This window comes from Cervus elaphus, chromosome 8, assembly GCF_910594005.1.
Source record: "Cervus elaphus chromosome 8, mCerEla1.1, whole genome shotgun sequence".
Taxonomy (NCBI): Eukaryota; Metazoa; Chordata; class Mammalia; order Artiodactyla; family Cervidae; genus Cervus; species Cervus elaphus.
Genome location: NC_057822.1, coordinates 49,440,734 through 49,462,475, shown reverse-complemented (window position 1 = coordinate 49,462,475; position 21,742 = coordinate 49,440,734). Strand labels below are relative to the sequence as shown.

At 38.2% G+C, this 21,742-nt stretch overlaps 2 protein-coding genes across 4 annotated transcripts in view; one reads left to right on the top strand and one right to left on the bottom strand.

Moving 5' to 3' along the window:
• Nucleotides 1-13,908, top strand: part of SLC39A10 (solute carrier family 39 member 10) — a 141,556-nt gene extending 127,648 nt beyond the window's left edge. For all 3 annotated transcript variants that reach the window (XM_043910526.1, XM_043910524.1, XM_043910525.1), the window contains 2 exons: nucleotides 5,751-5,941; nucleotides 11,130-13,908. In XM_043910526.1, coding sequence (XP_043766461.1) covers nucleotides 5,751-5,941; nucleotides 11,130-11,288 — 350 coding nt within the window. In that variant the 3' untranslated portion in view covers nucleotides 11,289-13,908. The remainder of the gene's footprint in view (nucleotides 1-5,750; nucleotides 5,942-11,129) is intronic.
• Nucleotides 13,909-13,925: 17 nt separating this feature from the next.
• Nucleotides 13,926-21,742, bottom strand: part of DNAH7 (dynein axonemal heavy chain 7) — a 253,080-nt gene continuing 245,263 nt past the window's right edge. Inside the window, exons 63-65 of the mRNA XM_043910523.1 lie at nucleotides 20,589-20,766; nucleotides 16,424-16,527; nucleotides 13,926-14,302 (exon numbers count right to left, since the gene is read on the bottom strand). Coding sequence (XP_043766458.1) covers nucleotides 14,096-14,302; nucleotides 16,424-16,527; nucleotides 20,589-20,766 — 489 coding nt within the window. The 3' untranslated portion in view covers nucleotides 13,926-14,095. The remainder of the gene's footprint in view (nucleotides 14,303-16,423; nucleotides 16,528-20,588; nucleotides 20,767-21,742) is intronic.

Genomic DNA, 21,742 nt, shown 5'->3' with positions numbered 1-21,742 from the left:
AACACTATTGCTGTGAGAAGAAACTCCAGTCCAGATGTACATCTCCTCTGCCAGGAGAGGAGTGAGGCATGAAAATGCATGTTTTCCCCCAGTGCCTTGTGCTAAGTTAACAGACTACCCCATGCTAGTTGCCTGAGCTCCTGGGAAAGGAAGATCATAAAGAAATGACCCAGCTTCCTCCTCTGGAGGTGGCCTGAAGGCCTTTGGCTTTTTATCCATCTACAACGTGGAGGTGGTCTAAAGGAAGTTTTACATAATGTTCGTGGAGCCTACGTTTTACCTTTAAGACACAGTAATGAGCACTTTGGTAAAACAGGGCCAGATATATGCCTCTACTGTGATTAGATTATCCATACTTGTTTGGAGAAGAACAGAATGTAGAGAGAGGCATAGAAGCTTCTGAGTCAGAATTCCTAGGCAAGGAGAAAAACCAGTCCTTTTGAGGCTGAGACAGACGCTAGGCAGGTAGATAGGGACAAGTCCTCTTTCCACTTAGCAGTTTAAGATGTTGGCAAAACAGCATAATATGTCACATTGTAGAATACTTTGATATAAAACCTGTTTTGCCCTAGCTAAATTTTTGTTTATGAATTCTTAAAACTACTCTGAGATTTTTATACTAAAGTGATACCCTAAGGGGAAAAACATGTACAGTTGACCCTTGAACAACATGGGTTTGAACTGTGCTGGTCAACGTACATGCAGAATTTTTTTTTCTATAGTATATGAAAGTGAAGTGAAAGTTAATGTCTCATTCATGTCCAACTCTTTGGGATCCCCTGAATTGTGGCCTGCCCAGCTCCTCTGTCCATAGGATTCTCCAGGCAAGAGTACTGGAGTGGGTTGCCATTTCCTTCTCCAGCGGATCTTTCCTACCCAGGGACAAACCCAGGTCTCCTGCATTGCAGGCAGATTCTTTACCAACTGAACCACTGAGGAAGCCCAAGTTATACAACTTATACAACTGCCAAGCATCTGTCTCAGCCTCCAAGGGACTGGTTTTTCTCCTTGCCTAGGAATTCTGACTCAGAAGCTATGCCTCTCTCTACATTCTGTTCTTCTCCAAATGAGTATGAGTGGATAATCTAATCAATAGAGGCCCTATTTTACCAAAGTGCCCATTACTGTGTCTTAAAGGTCTATAGTATATACCATAGTATTACATGATTTGCAGTTGGTTGAATCTGCACATGTGGAATAGAGTATATGGAGGATTGACTATAAGTTATACACAGATTTTCGACTGGGACCCTGCGTCGTTCAAGGGTCACTTACATTCTAGTACCTTGGAGACTGATCCTCAGTCCACTTAGTAATTCCAAATTTTGATGTTCCTCTTCTGAACAGATTTCTGTTTCTCTAATTGTGTTCCAGGTAGGGTTTTTGTGTGTTTGGGAATGTGATATGAAAAAACATATACTTTTAAACCTTAGAATAATACAGGGCAGTCCCCTGTAAGAGGTGTGCAGAAATGGAAGCCATCAGAGGAAACAGAAGACCTAGATTCTCATTTCATGTTTGCTGTGGTACAGGGTAACAGATATGAGATTACCTGGTTTATTACTCTTCCTGCTGTTTTTGCCAAACTTGTGTAGCTAAAGTTAAGTAAGTTGCAATATTATTCTTCTGCATTCTTTCCACTTTTTTCTACCCTTTCAATAAGGAGCTATATTTGAAACATTTGAAAAATAATTTATAAGAAAACCTATATAAGAATGTATAAAGGGGAAGTGAGGTTGAGGATAATCCAAAAAGGTAGATGATCCAAACTCTTTTCTTGACATTGAGTAATGTTTTAACTTAAGGAAATAACATTTTGATAAATAAATGTGGCTGTGTTATTAACACATTATTGACCAGAGATATATTAATGCCACAGGCATTAGTTTTTTAAAAAATCCCTGGTCAATAATGTGTTAAGACTCAGCTTAGAGAGGCTGTCTATAATGCTGTACATTTTTTCCTTCCCTCTCACGAGTATTAAGAATTAAATAAGTTCAAAATAAGATACTCATAATGTGCTAAATTGTCCAGGGAAAATTGAACATTCACTCTTTCGATTTATACATGTATATACATGCATTAGTTAAGACAAAAAGAATCTTACAGTATATACTTTTAAAAAAAGAAAGCAAAGATTTCATATTAGCAGCTATTAACATAATTATAACATTGGATTGCATTAATAGAACAGCTTTGGTAGGCACACCTCATTCTTTGTGCTAATGATATCCATTGTCAGCAGAAAGGAAAGAAGATTGATTTGTCAAAAGATGAATAGATTTGCTTATTCACTGTAAATTCCAGCTGAGGATCCCTTTGATTTATTTTTTAAATGTTTATATAGGTTCTTACTGAGAAGAGAAGGGTAGAAAAATATGCAGATAACTTTGAGGAAATTATAACCTGAGATAAGAGTAGGACAAAGATAGATTCTTAAATGACTCATCATGATATAAGAATATCATATAAAAGTCATTTATACTGCTATATACTAGCATTGAGCAATTAGAAATTAAAATTTTTAAAAAGTAATTTCACAGTAACACCAAAAAATACAAAATACTTTGGTTAAATCTAACAAAATATACAATAGAATCTGTATGCTGAAAACTACAATTTGCCAACAAAAGAAATCAGAGGAAACTTAAATGAAGATCTGTTGTAAGTTTATGGACCAAAAGACTTAGCATTTCTAAGATACTAATTCTCCCTATAGATTCAGTACATTCCCAACTGAAATCTCAATAGACTATTTTGGAGATAAATGAATTTTTTCCGAAGACTTTTATGGAAAGGGAAAGGAATGGCCAGAAGAATTTTTAAAAGTAAACCAAGGTTAAATTTAAGACTTATTGTAAATCCACAATAATCAAAACAATTTGTACTGGTTAAAAAATAGGTACATAAATCAGTGGAACAAGGTATAGAATCTGCACACATATAGCAGCTTATTTGCAACAAAAATGCAAAGGCAATCCCATGTAGAATGAATAGTTTGTCCAACAAATGTTTCTGCAATAATTGGATATCTACTTGCAAAAAAAAGTCCTCCTACCATAGACAAAAATTAGAAATGAATCACTGATCTAAATGAAAAAATTTTAAATATAAAGGAATTTTAGAAGAAAACACAGAAAATCTTGTGTATTTTGGATTAAGCAAGTTGTTCTTATATACAACACCAAAAGCATGCTCTACTAAGGAAAAAAGTAATAAAGTAGGCTTCCTAAAAAGTAAAAACTCTACACAGAGACACTTAAAGAGAATGAAGAGACAAGCCAAAGACTAGGAATGAGTATTTGGAAAATATATGTCTGACCAAAATCTTTTGGGATGTTTAAAGACCTCTCAACTCAGTAATAAGAAAACTAACAATTCAACAATTTTTTTAAAATGGGTAAAATACTTGAACAGGCATTTCACTAAAGAAGTTATGCAAATAACAGATAAACACATGAGAATTCAATACTGGATTTGTCACTGTGGGCTGGAAAGGATCAGGAGCAACCAGAACTTCCATAAATTGATGCCAGAAATCCCACTTCTAGGTATCTATACATACAGGAGACAAAAATTTTTGTTAATACAAAAATCTATTTATGAATGTGTATAGTGGCTTTATTCATAATTATCAAAAATTTGAAATAACCTAAATGTCCTTAAGCTACTGAAGGGATAAATAAGCTATTGTTCATCTATGCAATATTACTTAGTGGTAAAAAGCCATGATTTTCTGATATAAATTGTAACATGGATGAATCTTACATCATGCCAAGTGAGAAAAAAAAATCCAGACTCAAAGGACTGCATAATTTATGTAATGTTCTGGGGAAGGCAAAACTGTAGGGACAGAAAGCAGATCACTAGAAGTGAGGGGCCTAAGGAAATTTTGGGGTTTGGGCAGGTAAAGAAACAGAGTCTGATAGTTTGTTTACATAGTACATATACTTTTTAAAAAATATATACATTTGTCAAAGCTCAACATCAAAAAAGGGGAGGATTGTATATGTAAGTTATACCTTAATTTTAAAAAGTATTAACTAAATATCTCATCTGGAATCTTGTCTGGTTAATTCATGCTGTTTGGTGGTTATTCAGGGATGAAAGTAATCATCTTCCCACCCAGTAATATCAGGAAGGCATCAGAATTGATGTTTGTACTCAGGATACTTTGGTTCAGTCAGTATTCAATAATGCTCCTTTAAAAATTCTATTTGAAATTATAAAAGGAAACACTGTATTTTATAACCTAAAAGTCACTTCCGTAGTCTCATTTTATATTACCTAAACCCTGCTAAATGAAATTATCCCTTTAACACAATAGATGGGTGAATTATTCAAAGTATGGTGAGGAACTTTGTAGTGGAAGAAGTTAGGGAACTCTTTCCTTAGAGGAAGCTGAGGAAGAAAGGCCAGAGGAACTTAAAACTCTAGAGAAGAGATAAAAACTGACATGGAATCCAAGTCTCAGCAGGAGAATTAAGTATTTAGGATGAAAGAGAGAAGATACAGGATGTATAGTAATCTTAGGTGGAAACTGCAGAATGGCAGTTTAGAAGCCATTGGTAGATAATCTCCTTGATTGTATTCTCTTTCCCAGTAATGTTGCAGGATGTAGTTTATAGCATTTCATTAGAACATGGAAAATAATGCCTTGCACTAACTTCTTTGTTGTTAACTTCTACTTATCTATTATAAATGAGAATCATGTTATCATAACTTTAAAAACACACACACACACACCCCCACACCTCCCCCCCCCCCCCCCCCCCCCCCCGCCCCCGGATCATGTGCATTTAGTCATACCTTCTCATGGGAAAGAAACAGTCCTCAGTATTCTGTATAGTAACTTGTATCTACTGAACATTCAGTAATTGACTGGATGTTTGTACATTTAGTAGCTAAAACCAAAAAAAAGTTATAATTAATGAAACTATTGCTTTTGACCCTTTAGCTTCAAGACTGTTAGTTCTAGCAACATTTTGCCCTTCTAGTAATCTCTCTCTGATCAATATTTAATCCTTTATTTACCAGCTTTAGACAGATGAGTGAGAAAAGTCTCTTTATTCTTTTTACATTTTTAGGATTTTCAGAATTAAGATTTAACTTTTGTTTTGGAATAAAGAAAACATAAATGTAAACTGCATACAACACACTTACCTCTGTTCTTACTTAGCCCATTTCCCTTAGAAAGGGCAGAGATCAAAGTAGAGAGCTTTATTTGTTGCTCACAAAAAGTGCTCTGGTGAAGTTCTTTTTTCTTACGTCTTTTTGGTGTTCTGTAAAATTTTCATTGCAGTTATCAAGTAACACTGACCTTGCTTTTTGATGTACAGTTCTTTGAATTTTAACGTGTGTATAGATTTGTGTCCCCACTACCACCATCAAGGATGACAGTTCCATCATCTCAACAAGCCCGTTCATGCTGTCCCTCTGTAGTCACATCCCTTTTCTATCCTGGCCCCTTGGTGACCCCAAGTGCTCTTCATCACTATCGTTTTATCTTTTTGAGGATATCATATAATGGAATCATATATAACCTTCCAGACTCTTTTCCAGCATGATGCCTTTGAGATTCACCCAAAGTTTTGCATGTATTAAGGTTTAATAAGTAAAATAAAATTTCATTATAAAATTTCAGTTATAAAGGTATATCTTTTTATGTCATTCTTAACTTTTTTTGTTGGTGTTTTCCTGTGGTTTTAAAATCCTGTGGTTTTAAAACTTACATTATGTCTTAACTGCAGGTGATTTTGCAGTTCTTCTTAAAGCGGGCATGACTGTAAAGCAAGCAATTGTATACAACCTCCTCTCTGCCATGATGGCTTACATAGGCATGCTCATAGGCACGGCTGTTGGTCAGTATGCCAACAACATCACACTTTGGATCTTTGCGATCACTGCGGGCATGTTCCTCTACGTGGCCTTGGTGGATATGGTAAGACGGCTTATTTTATGTTTGTTCTCATACTAAACCTGTAAACAGAATGAACTTCCAAAAATGGAAGAACTCTTTGGATGTAGTTTGAAAGACTAATAAGCACAACCCATTTTAAAGACATGTGATACCTTAAATAATCTGTTAAGAAAGGACATTTAAGTAGGAGGATTCCTTCTTTGGCAACCAGTTATCTTGAAAATTTTTGATAAATAATATTACTACTCAAAGTAACCATCAATAATATTTAAAGGTATACAAAATTACTACTTTGAAGGTTTTGTAATATTGGGGTGGAAGTGTTTTTTTATGGTTAACAAAATAATTCTTTGAGCTTGCTTAATAGCAAATATGAAGGAAGTACTATATTTCTCCAGCCTTCTGCAGAAAATGGTTTATATTCCAAGGGGTTTATGTTATTGCCGTTATTTCTAGCTTCAGTTTAAAGTTAATAAATCTGTAACACTAATTAGTTAAATTTTAATTTTACTTTTATATCCTAAATATGTTAGGCAGTGTGTTTGCAGAAGTGATAATTTGGTTACTTTCTGCTTTTAACTAGATAACTGTTCACTTTTCTTCCTAGTAGACTCTTAAATAGTCTTGTTTCAGTTATATAACCTGAATTTTTAATTACAGAATATTTATTATAGCAAGTTTGGACAGTCAGAAAAAATACTTTTTACTTTATATCCAGAAGCAGCCATTTACCCCCTCTCTCCGTCAGCCTCACTTGCTGTCCTCTTGTGTAGCTGATGACCTCACCTCCTGACCCATGGAGAACACTGAAGCCGCCGAGATAACTCCCCACTAGCTCCTGTCACCAATCCTGCTCGTTTCCCTGGGTCGGCGCCTGTTTGCCTTTGTCCCTGTGCCTAGGAAAAAACGTCTGTGTTCCTAGCAAGATCCAGCTCCTTCAAACTGCTCTCTAGATCTAATCTATCCCGTGTCTCACCCAACCCCCTTACATTTCTCCCTTTTTCCTACCTTAAAAAGGTAGGGTGGGAGAGGATCTTTTTAAATTCCAGTTTCAGTTTTAGCTGCTGCCCTATTTGTTATGCTCCTTCCCGGTTACAGCAATTACCCATTCTTGTTTTTTAATTCTCTTCCCTCATGAGTCTGGCTCATCAGGTTTCCTCCCGACTGCTCTGCCAGGGTACTTTCTCAGATCTGCCATTCACCACCACGTTGCTACACCCACTGGTGACTGCCCCTGTTTGTCTGCATCTCACTTTCCCCTGCAGCAGCACTTGGCTGTCGGTCACTCTCTTCTCTCTGGAAGACGTCCTGGCCGTTGGCTTCTGTCACACCACCACTCCCTGAATCCCCACGTTTCTGGCCTCTTCTTAGTCTTTTGCTGGATTTTTTTCTCTTCCCTGACCTCTGAATGTTGATGAAAGTCCTCTCAGTAATCTTACCTGGTCTCATGGCTTTAAGTATTTATTGGCTGATAATTCCTAACTTTGCAACCCTCTCCAATATCCTTGCCTGGAAAACCCTGTGGACCCAGGAGCCTGCTAGCCTATCGGGTCGCAGAGTCAGGCACGACTGAGCGGCCGGGCACACACACAGTGAGGGTGTATCACATCACTTTTTGTGCTTCCCTGGTGGCTCAGACGGTCAAGAATAGGCCTGCAGTGCAGGAGACCCAGCTTTGATCCCTGAGTTGGGAAGATCCCCTGGGGAAGGGAATGGCTACCCACTCCAGTATTCTTGCCTGGAGAATGCCATGGACAGAGAAGTCTGGTGGGCTACAGTTCATGGGATCACAAAGAGTTGGACATGAGTGACTAACACTTTCACTTTCTTTACATCTTTAGCCCAGGCCATTTCGTTAATTCCAGATTAGCGTTATCTACCAGCTTACCTGAATATCTAAAAGGTGTTATAAACTTAATATATTCAGAAACCAGCTCTTGATATTTGCCAATCCTACTCCTTACACCAGCATTTCCTTTAGAATCCTCCATCTGTTTTTTTTTAATCCTCCATCTATTAACAATAACTTTATTCTTCTTCTTTATTCTTTCTCAGATCAAAACCTTGAGTGTCACTCTTTGACTCTTCTTTCTGCCCCTCCCACATCGACTGGGGCTCCATCTCCTCATCACCTACACTCCGCCCTCATTCCAGGCACCATCATCTCTCTCTAACTGTTCTCCCTGCTTTTTTGCCCTTGTCCTAGCCTCCACACTCTATATCTATCACCACACCTTGGGTGATTTTTTTTTTTAAGTGATTTTTGTAAGATTAGATTAGATCATATCACTTGTGAGCTTCGAACCCTTCAGTGGTTATCTGTCTCATTTAAAGCAGAAGCACAGAGTTGTTGTTTTTGATCTTCAAGGTTTTTTATCCTCCTGTTTCTTCTCCTTTTCCATCCCTGATTTTCCTGGCCTTACCTCACTTCTGCTCCCCCAGGAGGCACACTGCCTCAGCGTCCTGGCTCTCGCTGATCACTCCTGTGGAATATTTTCCTAAGACATTCTCCCGGCCAGCTCCCTTACTTCTTGAGGCACCCTGTCTAAAACTACAGTCTCCACACCAACATTGAATCTTGTATTCCTACTTTACTTTTTCTCGTTTGCACTTGTACTTAATTTACTAATAACATGCTAAACATTTTATTTATTTATTGAGTTCATTTTGTGCCCCATTAGGCAATCAGTTCTTGGAAGGCAGGCATTTTTATAATATTTCAATTACTGCTGGAGAAGTAGTTCATAATTAATTGAATGAAGAGTGAATGAGCTAATTTTTATACTAGAGGGCTAAACTTGTAAAAAGAACAAGAGTGTCATTATAGTAAGGAATTAATAGTCTAATGAAGAAGAAAAGTAGCCATCAATTACAATCCTTTGGATACATGTTACGGTAGAGTGATGTACCATGTTTGTGGAATTAGAGGCTAGCTAAAAAATTTGGAAATAAAATTAGGCAAGTTTTTCTGGAATAGGAAATTTGAGCTAAGTATTAAAGAAGATAGAAGAGTTTATCAGAATCAAGAGGAAAGGGCATGTAAGAAATAACATCATTCCTTTTTTTACCTGTCAGTCTACTCCTGGGAGTATCTCCCGAGGAAACAAAATGATTATTGCTAATAAAGCAAGCAAATAAAAATGAAATCATATGAAAATGCTTTTTGCAGAGTAATTATAATATCTCAGTTGAAAACACCTAAGTGTTCTAAAAGACAGGGACAAACTATCCACATATATTTTAGGACTCATTTAGGAAATACATTAGGTAACATATCTACAGTGTCATTAATTAGGTAGATGGTGATCAGATCATGAGTCACACAATTTGCGGAGACCATTAAAAGGTTTAAGCAACAATGACAGACATTATCTCATTTTTGTTTTATAAAGACCACTTTAGCTAAAAGGAGGAAGTTTATATTGACTTATATAGTCATTAAGTAAGATAGCATCAGTACCAGAAGTTTTAGTTTCAGATAGATACCAAGTTGGAAGTTGCTGGTTTTTTGGGAGCTTTGAATAGCACCTGTTTATCAACAAGCACTGTTGCATGTTAACACCTGTGGTCATACAGGTAGGTACTGGCTGGCTCTTAACTGTGGTTATGACAGACAGTATTGGTGTCAGCACTCAGGACAGAATTGAGTGCAAGGAAGGCACTATGGTGTCTCTTCTTGTTGGTATGTACACATGTCTAGAGGGAATATTTCTGTGAGATGTACATTGTTTATGCTTAAATACTAGGGAAAGTTAAAAGTTTTTGTAATCATAAAATCTTGGGAAAAAAATTTTTGTAACAATAAAAGTAGTCTTCTTTCTAAAATCATAGGTTGGAACCTGCCAGTTTTAGTCTTAATCCAGGGGTTAGCAAACTTTCTGTAAAAGAAACAATAATAAATATTTAAACTTTGTGGACCATATAGTCTCTGTCACAGTTATTCACCTTTGGCATTTATAATGGTCTCTACTCAATTCTGCTGGGTAAGAACAGTAACCTCCATTAGCATACACTACTGCAGACTTCTATGAACAGAATAGATGGCCAGCGTGACGCAGTTCTTAAATAGCACTCTCAGGAGATTGTTAAATATACTGTAGCACTGTCAGAGCATGGTAATTGGGCTAATTTTACTCATTATTTAATAATGAATGATGATATTTCTTCCTTGTAGACATTATATACTTAACACTGCATTTCTCCTCCCTAAACCCCAAAGTACCAAGATACTGTTTGGAGTAAAAGCTTAGTGTCAAATAGAGTAGCATATCAGTGTCCTGTAGATATTCACTGCAAAGTTGAAAAACAAACAACAAACAGAAAAATGAATATGAAAATCAGAAATAGTTCTTTTTTAATTTTGGTTATGTTTGGGTGGGAAGAATGTATGCTTATAATAACGCACATACATTCATTCTTCAGCAAATCCATTTTACTTAGACACATTAAAGATTTTAGTTTTTTACTTTTCTATGGATTATTTTTAAATGCGGTATATGCTTGTGCTTTAGAAGCGGAACTATACTTTTCAGTGCACTGTGCCTTTAAAGAAAGATATTGGAGACTTTCAAATTTTAAAAATGTTATCACTGTTAAGAGAATAGAATACATTGTGAAGATAGCATGGGTGACTTGGTAGTAGGTCTGCTGCACAGTCTTGAGACACTATTTCTGTCTGTTATTGGAAAAAAAATAATGGCTTATAAAAGCATAGAGGTATCAATTTTGCAATTGTCTTGTTACTGTGTATCCCTGATGAAATGTGCAGTTGGGAATGAGAATTTAGATGGAAAAGGGTGACTAAATGATAGTTTTGAATGAAATATCTCCCAAAGGAATCTTACTTTCTCAGTGAGCTTAAGATATATCAGTAAGTATGGGAATTGTGGTATTCTTTCCTGAGTTTCACTGGCAAAACTGCTAAAGTTTTATACTTTAGCAGAAATGTTGGTAGACAGCAAAACTTTAAAAAAGTAACTAATACATAAATGATGTGTTCCGTTGGGAGGTGAGGAGGGCGCAGATTTAGTGTTTCTTTAGTACATAGCTAGAGCATAAAACTTCTAAGTGTTTGACTCAAATATGGTTAGCACCATGTTCAAAATTATTAGTAGTTGTGCTTTAGTCACTAACTTTCTTAAGCAGGAAAATGTTTTAAAAAATGAGATTATACATGATTGTTTTGAGACATTTGAACGACATGTTTCAGCTCCCAGAAATGCTTCACGGCGACGGCGACAACGAGGAGCACGGCTTCTGCCCCGTGGGGCAGTTCGTCCTTCAGAACCTGGGGCTGCTGTCCGGATTCGCCATCATGCTGGTGATCGCCCTCTACGAAGACAAAATTGTGTTCGACCTCCAGTTCTGACCCCGCCCGGCAGTCCCTGCTGACTCCGAGAATGTCACCATGCAGCTTTGCGTCTGTTCCTTGTACTGTAAGCACGTCGCTCAAAGAAAAGCTGGTGGCTTGCACTCCTTACAAGTTCATAGATTTGAGCCAAACCACAAAGATCAGTGCTCAGTGCTGTCTTCCCTGCGTGAAGGGGTCTTTTACAAATATAAAACTTGTGATAAAGAAAGGAGGAAGTGGGACTCCATGGACCAGTGTTGGCATAGGTTTGATTAAGACTTTTTATAAAGAAATAATCATATAAAAAAACACTAAAGTAGTCTCTATTAGTAGAAACTTCTGTGGCTATGCAGAAATAGAAATTGAACCAAAAAGAAAAAAATCACTTAAACTTTTAAAAATATTTCAGATGGACTTCGGGCAGACTTTTCTTTGTGCTAAAAGTGAATTGTAGTGTCCCTTAATTCAGCTCCATATGGAAATAGGGATCAACATGATACAGCTTTGAAGCTACATAAAATAGGACTGTAGCACTAGGGGAAAGCTCAGGCTGCATGAGAGTATGGATTTAGCATTGGGAAAAAGGCCCTTATTCTTTGAATCTAGAGTTACTATTTTTGTATATATTTGCATAGGGTTTAAACTTGCAGCCTAAACTACTGAAATTTGTGACTGTACATGTGTGTGAGCTTCAGTTTAATGAAAGATTCATAATGGTTCTTTGTATTAATATTATACTTGGTGTTTGGGCTTTTTTTTAACTTTTATTTTTGTTTCAGGTTTTTTGGTGAGGGTAAGGGGCTTGGAGCATGTGGTAAAAAAAATTTTTTTTTTTCCTTAAAATTGTAACCCGTTAGAAAATATCAGCAAAATGAAGAACCCAAACATAGTCTAAATATTCAGACACCCTACTTGAACAGAAATAATGAGTTATTTGGGAAGTTTACGTTTTAACTGTACACAGCGCTCTGCCAGTTTGGCCCTGGAACCTAGAGCACGCGCTTGGCTGGCAGTGAGGCTGTGAGGCCGCGGTTCACCGCGGCCAGTCTGCACGCGGGGTGTAGGAACGGTTCTGAGGGTGGCCTCCACTGATGCCCTGGCCATCGTGGTACCCGGTGACTTGGAAGATGCAGTTACGTAGCTCGGCTGAAATCACTTATTTTGTGCCAACATGTGCTTTTCGTGCCTGGTAGGGAGTAGTCTCTTTTTTAGGTGCCCTGTTCTCCTGCCATGAATGGTGAACGATTTGTGAGAAGTGCAAGCCACATTTACCCTGAATTTTGGCCTAATCAGTTGTAGTACTAACCACATGCATGTTGCTTTTCTGTTTACATCTTGTGCCACATGCTCTGCATTTATGCCAGGTAAACTGTGTGTGAACTATCTGCGGGCAGCTTTGTTTTGATCTGCTTGGCTACCTGTGTAGCGGCTTTAAAAATCTTATTGTTCAGAAACTTAAGAGCCAAACGCGTTCCATTCCATTTAAAATGTTTTCAGTCGGTCCTCCTCCCTTCCCCAGTTCCTCTTCTCTTACTCCATGAACTTTAAAACAGAACTGAGGGCAGCACATGCATCCAGGTATTAAGGGAATTGCCAGTGCTTCTCCTGTGTGGTGTGAGCAGGGGGTTCATTAGGTGTTAGTTCCTTCATTTATGCTTGAATTTGAAAAATCATTTCTTGCTTTCTTCATGGCTTCCTGTAACAAGTAGGAGTTTTATACATAGATTACTTTCAGCATTGGGCACTGAATTGGGACAGTCCTCATCTCATTGCTTGACCCTTCAAGCAACCTGGCTAAAAGGTGCTGGTATTTTATTTAGTACTGCCAACTTCACGTGATTCAGATATCTTGCTTTCTGAACCAAGGTATATTTATAATTCATTTTGGGGTCTTTATGTCCAAGGAGGATTCTGCATTCCAGCATTAAATCTGCTTAATATTAAAACTTTTATGAAAAGCAACAGCTGGAATATACTCCCAGTCTTAAAAATAAATGCCTGATTTAAAGCAAATAGGTTATGCTGAAGTATATAAAGTTTTATATTCTCTCAAAAATGGTAGTATCTTTATTTGCTAGATTTTTTTTTTAACTTTTAAGAGGGCTGTAACAGTTGCTGCTAGTATTTTTCTTGGGGTTCCACCAGTATTTAGTTTTTACATCATCCTAATGTATAATTTCAAGTCTTACTAGACAATCTGAATTCCACTACATTTCTGTTTGGCTCCAACATTCCATTTAGCTTGACCAGTCTAATTTAACATGTGTTTGTTGGAGGTCATTAATGTTACTTGGACAATGCTGTCACTATGTGACATTCATATGAATTTTGGTGTATATCACATTGCATTCAATCAGCTGTGATTATGCTTAGAAATACTATAGTAACTAGATGCAGTGTGAATTTTTTCCATTAACAGTAAGTCAGTGGCTTAAATGTGATTATGGTCCTGCAAGGTGATACTTGCTAAAATATCTTAACTTTTTGTTGTTGTTGTAACTGAATCATTTTTTAAAAATTTATAAAGCTGGAAATGATCAAATGCTGTTTTTTCATTGTCAACAGTGGTGTGTCATTTTATGTATGTTCCTAATGCTTATGGAACACTCCCAAAATAAAGTTATTCAAAAAGAGCAAATATACCAGTGTGTCTTATTTAGTCTTTGTTAGAACAGTTCCTAACTATGAAGTATGAGTCATTTTAAATACTAAGTATAACTTTAGTCAAATTGATTTAAACCAAATAACTTCTTTAAAAAGTAAAATATATTTTCTACTGACTCATCTAACAAAGAATACGAAAACAGGGAAGTGACACCTTCTAATTATGAATTAAGTTGACACAGCAGTGCTACCCCCCGTCCAATCCAGTGCTCCTTGGGCTGGTCAGAGGGAAGAATCATGGCAATCACAAAATTCGTAGAATGGCCAGTGGTCGACAGCGTTCCTCTGCGCTCACTTGTCTTATACAATGGGGCAGTGTAACTTGGTCGTTCTGGTATATCTGTTCTCTTACAGGGCTTTAGCCACATCTAGAAGGAAGTAGACAAAATTTAAGTCACGGCTGTTTGTTATATTTACATATATTTGAACCTGTTTGGCATAAGGTTAGTTATGTCTGCAAATTTCTGTGGATAAATTGAGTTTATTTTTGTCAGCAGTGCTGCCATTGCTCAAAACATTTAGAGCTCTCAGAATTATCTTCAGAACCAGTTTAGAAGCTAAATGAGAAAAAAATAGTCATCTCCTCTGAAAAAGCATACTACCCATCTATTCATCATCTCCATACCACACCTACCTGAGGATGACTTTTGGTGCTCACTAATACTAATAATAAAATCAGATATACTTTTCAAAGGTGAGAGCTGCTACCACTGATACTCAAAATTATGTTGCTTTATTAAAAGCCAATCCCAAAATATTCTGAAAGGATTTTTATCAGTGACTGTTGAACTAGATCACCTCCCCCATGTCAGGTGACTGTTTTGTGCTGTTTAAAACATAGTTGCCTTTATAACTGCAATACAACTCTTAAGATTATTCTTAAAGAGTCATTAGTCAGGTTCCTAGAATATTAAGCATAGTTGAACCTCACCAATCTCAGTAAAATTTTAGAGCAAGTTAATCTCTGGATATAAGAGTAAAGAACAAACTATGATCAGAAAGGGGAAACAGTGTTTCATTTTTAGAACTTGAATACCTTTGTCCGGTAGTAATGGCAATTCTTGACATCCCCACTGTTTGGAGTTCCCTTGTTTTGTTTTGTTTTTGTTTTTCAGGTTTAAGTACAAACTGTATGAAGGCACTAATAGGGGTGCTAGTCTCTCTCCCACATCATTGTGGAGATCTCTAAAGCTGTTCTTCAGCTACTGTTACATACAAGGACTTAACACCCAAGTTGGACATGGTTTGTTTCAACTAAGTGGATTTTTTTAATGGAAGATTTTTTACTAGTGACTTTTCAGAAGATTACCTACTTAAAATCCCATTGACCAGACACTTGAGTTTCTATATGAAAGAAAAAAATTGATCCAGATCAACTCCTGAAATTGCAGACGTTTTGCCCTTGTGACTTTGAGTTTGGGTCTCATATTTGAAACTATCTTCCCACAGTATCTTGGTGTATATGGCAGGTTTCTTGCAATCGGCGGTCAGCTGGTCCCTCTCTGTACCTGCTAGAATTGCTCTGAAGGATTACTGCCTGTCTTTGAGTGGCTCCCAGTGTCCCACAAACAGAATTCATGTAAGTTCATGTAAAATTCAGCCTATATTTTATCACTATCCCAGACTGACCCTTCAGATTATGTGAAAATCTCTCTAGCCATCTTCTCATAATGCAGTAACAGCTGGAAACTTAGTATTTATGTAGCTTAGTATGCCCATGCTAAAGACTGGTGCCTAGAAGACAATTTTTTTAAATGGATGGTTTTCATATAATTATCTTTTAACCTGCAAGTTTCACATTTTTAGGTCAATGTATATGTAAGAGAAATCATAAACCTGTGTGTGGATGTAGACACATGTGTACAGTCAGTCCTCATTATTCCTGGATTCCATATTTGCGAATCTGCCTATCACTGAGATTTAGTCCTAATCCTAGGATCGGTATTCTGTGCTTTCATGCTCATTCGCAAGCATCCAGAGCAGCAAAAGCTAAGTCACCAGCAGGCATGTTCCCAGCTGAAGCTGAACCTGGTGACATTCTGCCGCCTGGTTTCAACTCTCACAGCTAGAATATGAACAAGTCTCCTGTCGATGCTGAGCTTTTTGCATTTTGTTTTTTGGTTGATGACTTTTCTGTTTAAAAAGGCCCCTAAGTGTAGGGCTGAGGTGTTGTCTAGCGATATGCCTTATAAATACTGTTTAGGAATGAGTTATAGTCCATGAGTTCAATGTTAATGGATCAACAGTGTATATTAAATAAGGTATCTTTAAACAGAAGCACAAATAGAAGAAAGTTATATATTGATCAGTTAACAAAAATGTGGCCACCTGATTACAGAAACTTAACCTTATATTTTGCCTAGGAGTTCAGTATTCACTAATGTTGGTAGCAAGTTTATAAAACATAACTACTGTAAATAATAAATTGCATATGTGTATGTATGTGTATAAAATAGCCCCCCACATATATATCATTAGAAAATACTAACCACAGGCACTGTATCATAGAGAATTTTGGGATGTGATTCTGCAAGTTTCTTGATCTTTCTATTCCAAGAAGCTCCGTCCAGAAATAGTCCGTGAATGAAAACACCTAAATATAAAAGAAGCAGGTTAATACAGCACTTTGCATATGCATTCAGACTGAGATTGAGTTGTGAAGCTGAAATCCCTACAGGTGAATACTGTGCAAGCAATACTAGGTCAGCAAACGAAGATCTGCTCTAAAACAAAGCCAGTGTTCTGAGTTTGTGTTGATATTCTTAATTTAAGAATAGCTATACTTTGCCTAGTAAAACTTAATGTGGGAGACAAAAAGAGGAGAGGAATTTTAAATTAGTTTACATGAAGTTCTCTGTTTGGGAAAACATTGGTTTCTATTTTAATTGACCAATGACTATAATGTCAAGAGTCCACAAAATCTACAGAAGTTCTTACTGTCATGTAGGGACCCAGTGGCTTCCAGGCAGCATGGGAGCAAAACACCCTTCTGCTGATGTCATATGTCCCGAGAGTTAAATTTCTCCTCCCCTTTTAGAATCTCACTCCAAGGCTGCACCTCAGTCTGTATGAGAATGCAGAAGGCAATGTCATACACGATCAACTGAAGACCATGAATTAAGGAGTTCATGAAACCTGGATCACATCCCTGGCTATCCACTTGTGCAAAGCTTCATGAATTGAATATGGGTATCTGCACACAAAAATATTCATTGTAATTTGTTGCACAGATATGAAGGGAGGCAATGAAGAACTTAGAAAGACATAGGTGAAGAGTTCCTAATGTGCGGTGTGATCTTGAACAATTCATTTAACTCTATATCTGTTTTTTTATCCAGAGAACAATTGGAAGGTATTTGTAAGACAATAATGCATGGTGTGCTGCAGTCTATCAGGTCGCAGAGTCGAACATGACTGAGCGACTGAACTGAATGCCTGTTTTTGTCTACCTTGTACAATTAGAATCAAATCAGCTATACTGATGAAAGCAGTTTGTGAAAATAGGATATGAAAATCCACTTGGGCAGTGCTGTCCAATAGGACTTTCTCCAGTGATGGAAATATTTTATATCTGTGTTTTCCAATATGATTGGCTATTAAAACATGTAAAACATGGCTAGTGGGACCAAGAGATTTAAATTTTATTTTAGTTATAAATTTAAAAGGCCACATGTGGATAGCCCACTGATGGATGTTGAGGGGAAGACTTACCCTCTGTTTCTCTAGGTTTGAACTGACGGAAAGAATAGCTGGAATAAAAGGTCAATTTTATGTGCTGGCAAAGCACTCGTCCAATAACTTCCCAAGAATAACTCTAGTAAAACTGAATTGCAAAATGCATCTTGAGCCTGGAGCCAGGTCAGGGGTGGCCCTGCCTGAGGGGGCCAGAGAGATCTGCAAGCACATCCTGCATGCCCACGTCTCCAGCCAGACCTAAGTCTGCAGGCCAATCACAATAATAGATGGGAACAGAGAAAGTCGAGGAGACAGCAGTCAGGTCCCAGAGAGCTTTTCATACACTGACCTTGCGGACTGGTAAGCAGAGCCCAGTAAACGTCTGGCTTTAACTAATGGGTGATCTGTTCCTTACTTGGAAAAGAAAGATTATGTCAGAGGGAGTAAAGAGAAGAATTCATCTTAACCCCTTAAGAACAGTGGCAATGGGGATAAAAGTTCCCTCCAACCTAACAACAATTTTATAAGAAATGTGATGGGGACAAATAAATTGTTGTCTCTCATGGGCCATATGGAAAACACAAAACAAAATGACAGGAGATACTAACTGGGTCCTGTTGTAACAGCCCTTCCTGGTCTGTGGGGCTTCCCTGAGAGCTCTGTTGGTAAAGAATCTGCCTGCAATGCAGGAGACCCCGGTTCGATTCCTGGGTTGGGAAGATCTGCTGGAGGAGGGATGGGCTACCACTCCAGTTTTCTTGGGCTTCCCTTATGGCTCAGCTGGTAAAGAATCCGCCTGCAATGCAGGAGACCCCGGTTCGATTCCTGGGTTGGGAAGATCTGCTGGAGGAGGGATGGGCTACCACTCCAGTTTTCTTGGGCTTCCCTTATGGCTCAGCTGGTAAAGAATCCGCCTGCAATGCAGGAGACCCCGGTTCGATTCCTGGGTTGGGAAGATCTGCTGGAGGAGGGATGGGCTACCACTCCAGTTTTCTTGGGCTTCCCTTATGGCTCAGCTGGTAAAGAATCCGCCTGCAATGCAGGAGACCCCGGTTCGATTCCTGGGTTGGGAAGATCTGCTGGAGGAGGGATGGGCTACCACTCCAGTTTTCTTGGGCTTCCCTTATGGCTCAGCTGGTAAAGAATCCGCCTGCAATGCAGGAGACCCCGGTTCGATCCCCGGGTTGGGAAGATCCCCTGGAGAAGGGAAAGCCTACCCACTCCAGTATTCTGGCCTGGAGAATTCCATGGACTGTATAGTCCGTGGGGTCACAGAGAGCTGGACACGCTGAGTGACTTTCACTTGCGTGGTCTGTGAGTCACTTTGCTTCTGTGAGTTGTGGTTGGCACAGGGTGGAGGTGACAGTATCCCCAGCCCTTCTTCACTCCTTCCTGCCTCCTGCTTGCTTTGCAGTGTTTTTCCCATTGATATCTGAATAACTGGGTGCTAGACGGTGATTCAGTTAAGACAAATCTTAGGCAAATACATGTAGACTGATACTAAATCTAGATAGATTTACAATGGCATTGTGGCCACTTTAAAGTCATTTTAAGAGTGAGTAGCTTTTTTCATGGCCCCAAAATACACAAGACCCCACAAAAGACCCCGAATAGCCAGAGCAATGCTCCCTGACTTAAGACTGTATTACAAAGCTACAGTCAGCCAAACAATATGATACTAGCACAAAGATAGAAATATAGATCAGTGGAACAGGATAGAATGCCCAGAAATAAACCCATGCACCTATGGTCAGTTAATCTACAAGAAAGGAGGCAAGACTATACAGTGGAGAAAAGATAGTCTCTTCAATAAATAGTGTTGGGAAAACTGGACTGCTACATGTTAAAAAAAAATGAATTAGAACACTAACACCATACACAAAAGTAAACTCAAAATGGATTACAGACGTAAATGTAATAATGAATACTAAAATACTCTTAGACGAAAACATAGGTAGAATGTAGAAAACATAGGTACATAAATTGCAGCAATATCTTTTTCATCTCTCAGAGTAATGAAAACTAAAAATAGAGCTACCATATGATCCACAATCCCACTCCTGGGCATATATCTGGAGAAGAACATGGTTTAAAAGGATACATCATGCCCCAGTGTCCACTTCAATACGGTCTACAATAGCCAAGACATGGAAGCAGTCTAAAAGTTCATCGATACATCGATGAATGAAGAAGACATGGTACATATACACAATGGAATATTACTCAGCCACTAAAAGTGAAATAATGCCATTTACAACAACAGAATGGACCTGGAGTTGTCATACTAAGTGAAGTCAGAAAGACAAATACCATATGATATCACTTATATGTGGAATCTAAAACTATGACACTAATGACCCTATCTATGAAACAGAAACAGACTTCTAGAGAACAGACTTGTGATTGCCAAGGGGAGGAGCTGGGGAAGGGGTAGAATGGGAGTTTGGGGTTAGCAGGTGTAAGTAAGCCATTACATACGGGAAGTATAAACTGCAAAATCCCACTGCCTAGCACAGAAAACTGTATTCAGTATCCTGTGATAAATCATAATGGAAAAGAATATAAAAGGATGTGTGTGTGGGTGTATATAAAACATATGTATGTATTATATATACATATGTATAACTGAATCATTCTGCTGTAGAGCAGAAATGAACAGAACATGGGAAATCAACTGCACATCAATTAAAACAACAAGCCATAAAAAGATTGTGGCTGATTATCCCATGTATTGTAATTTGATTACTTTCTAGTCAACATATTTTTTTAGAAATAACTTCAGAATTACAAAGTTGTGTAAGACTAAAACAATGTAAGGGACATATACTCTATTCAGATTCATGTCATCCCCATTTTTTTCTTATCCTTGCTCTCTTTTGCTCATTCTGCCTTTTGAACAGCTGAGAAAATTGAGCAAGAAGGTGATGTTTTTGTTCAGTGTCAAGATATAAGCCAACTCATTCCACTGCTGCTACTCACCATCCTCTGGAGCATGCTTGTACTCTTTGTCTTCCATCACTTCATAGTCAAACCCAAGAAGATCAATGGGGATGGTGTGTTTCCTGGCATAGTTTTGCTGGGCACCAGTCAGGAAGGCTTGTGTGAAGAAGAAGCCAGAAAGCCAGAAGACTGGAGGAGGGCCGACCTCGTACCATTGCTGTGGTGTCAAAGCACAAGTGTCCAGACACTAGAGCCTTTCAACTCTGAATGCAACATGGCTTAATAAAATTTGCCCCAAACACTCCCCCTGTGATTCTCTAGTAAAGTAATAAGCTAACACTTGGAGGAATAAAAAGCCATACTCTCAAAGTTTGAAAAACAGCCAGCACATTGTGTTCTGGCGTCAATTTCATACCCACTGCACCAGCTTGTGCAGCGATATGAATGCAGATACAAATGCCTGTTTTATACACGCCCAGTGACTGTTTCGGGCTTCCCAGGCAGCGCTAGTAGTAGAGAATCCACCTGCCAATGCAGGAGATGTAAGAGACATGAGTTCAGTCCCTGGGTCCAGAAGATCCCCTGGAGAAGGAAATGGCAACCCACTCCAGTGTTCTTGCCTGGAGAATCCCATGGACAGAGGAGCCTGGGAGGCTTCTGTCCATGGGATCCCAAAGAGTCGGACACGACTGAGCGACTTCACTTCACTAGTACTACAGAAGGCCTGTATTATGAAAGGGGAGTTTAGTCAGTCCACCCCTGGAGAAATGTCCTCACAGGCAATTTTTGATGCATTATATATAGTACCTGGGAAATTAATACTTCTAACAGAACTGTTAATAAGAACACTGTTAAGAACCAATATTGCCAGGTAATTAGGAGGCAGACTTCTGCCCACTCTACATTTCCAAGACAATTAGCCCATTACTGACTTGGGCTGAAACAGCAATCTAGTGATTTCATGACCTGGAAGAGTGCTGCACAAGGAAGAAATAATTCTCCTTACCAGTAGCGTGTGTGGCCTTGTAGGAGAATCTGTTGTAGGGATCTCTTAAAGCTAAATATTCAATAGAAATATCAACACAGCGAGTCCCTTTTTCTGCTGAAATGTCATTGATTTGAATTTCTAACTTCACTGAACATGAACACCTCTCCTAAAGAAGCTTCCAGTGATTCTACTTCCAATATTAGTA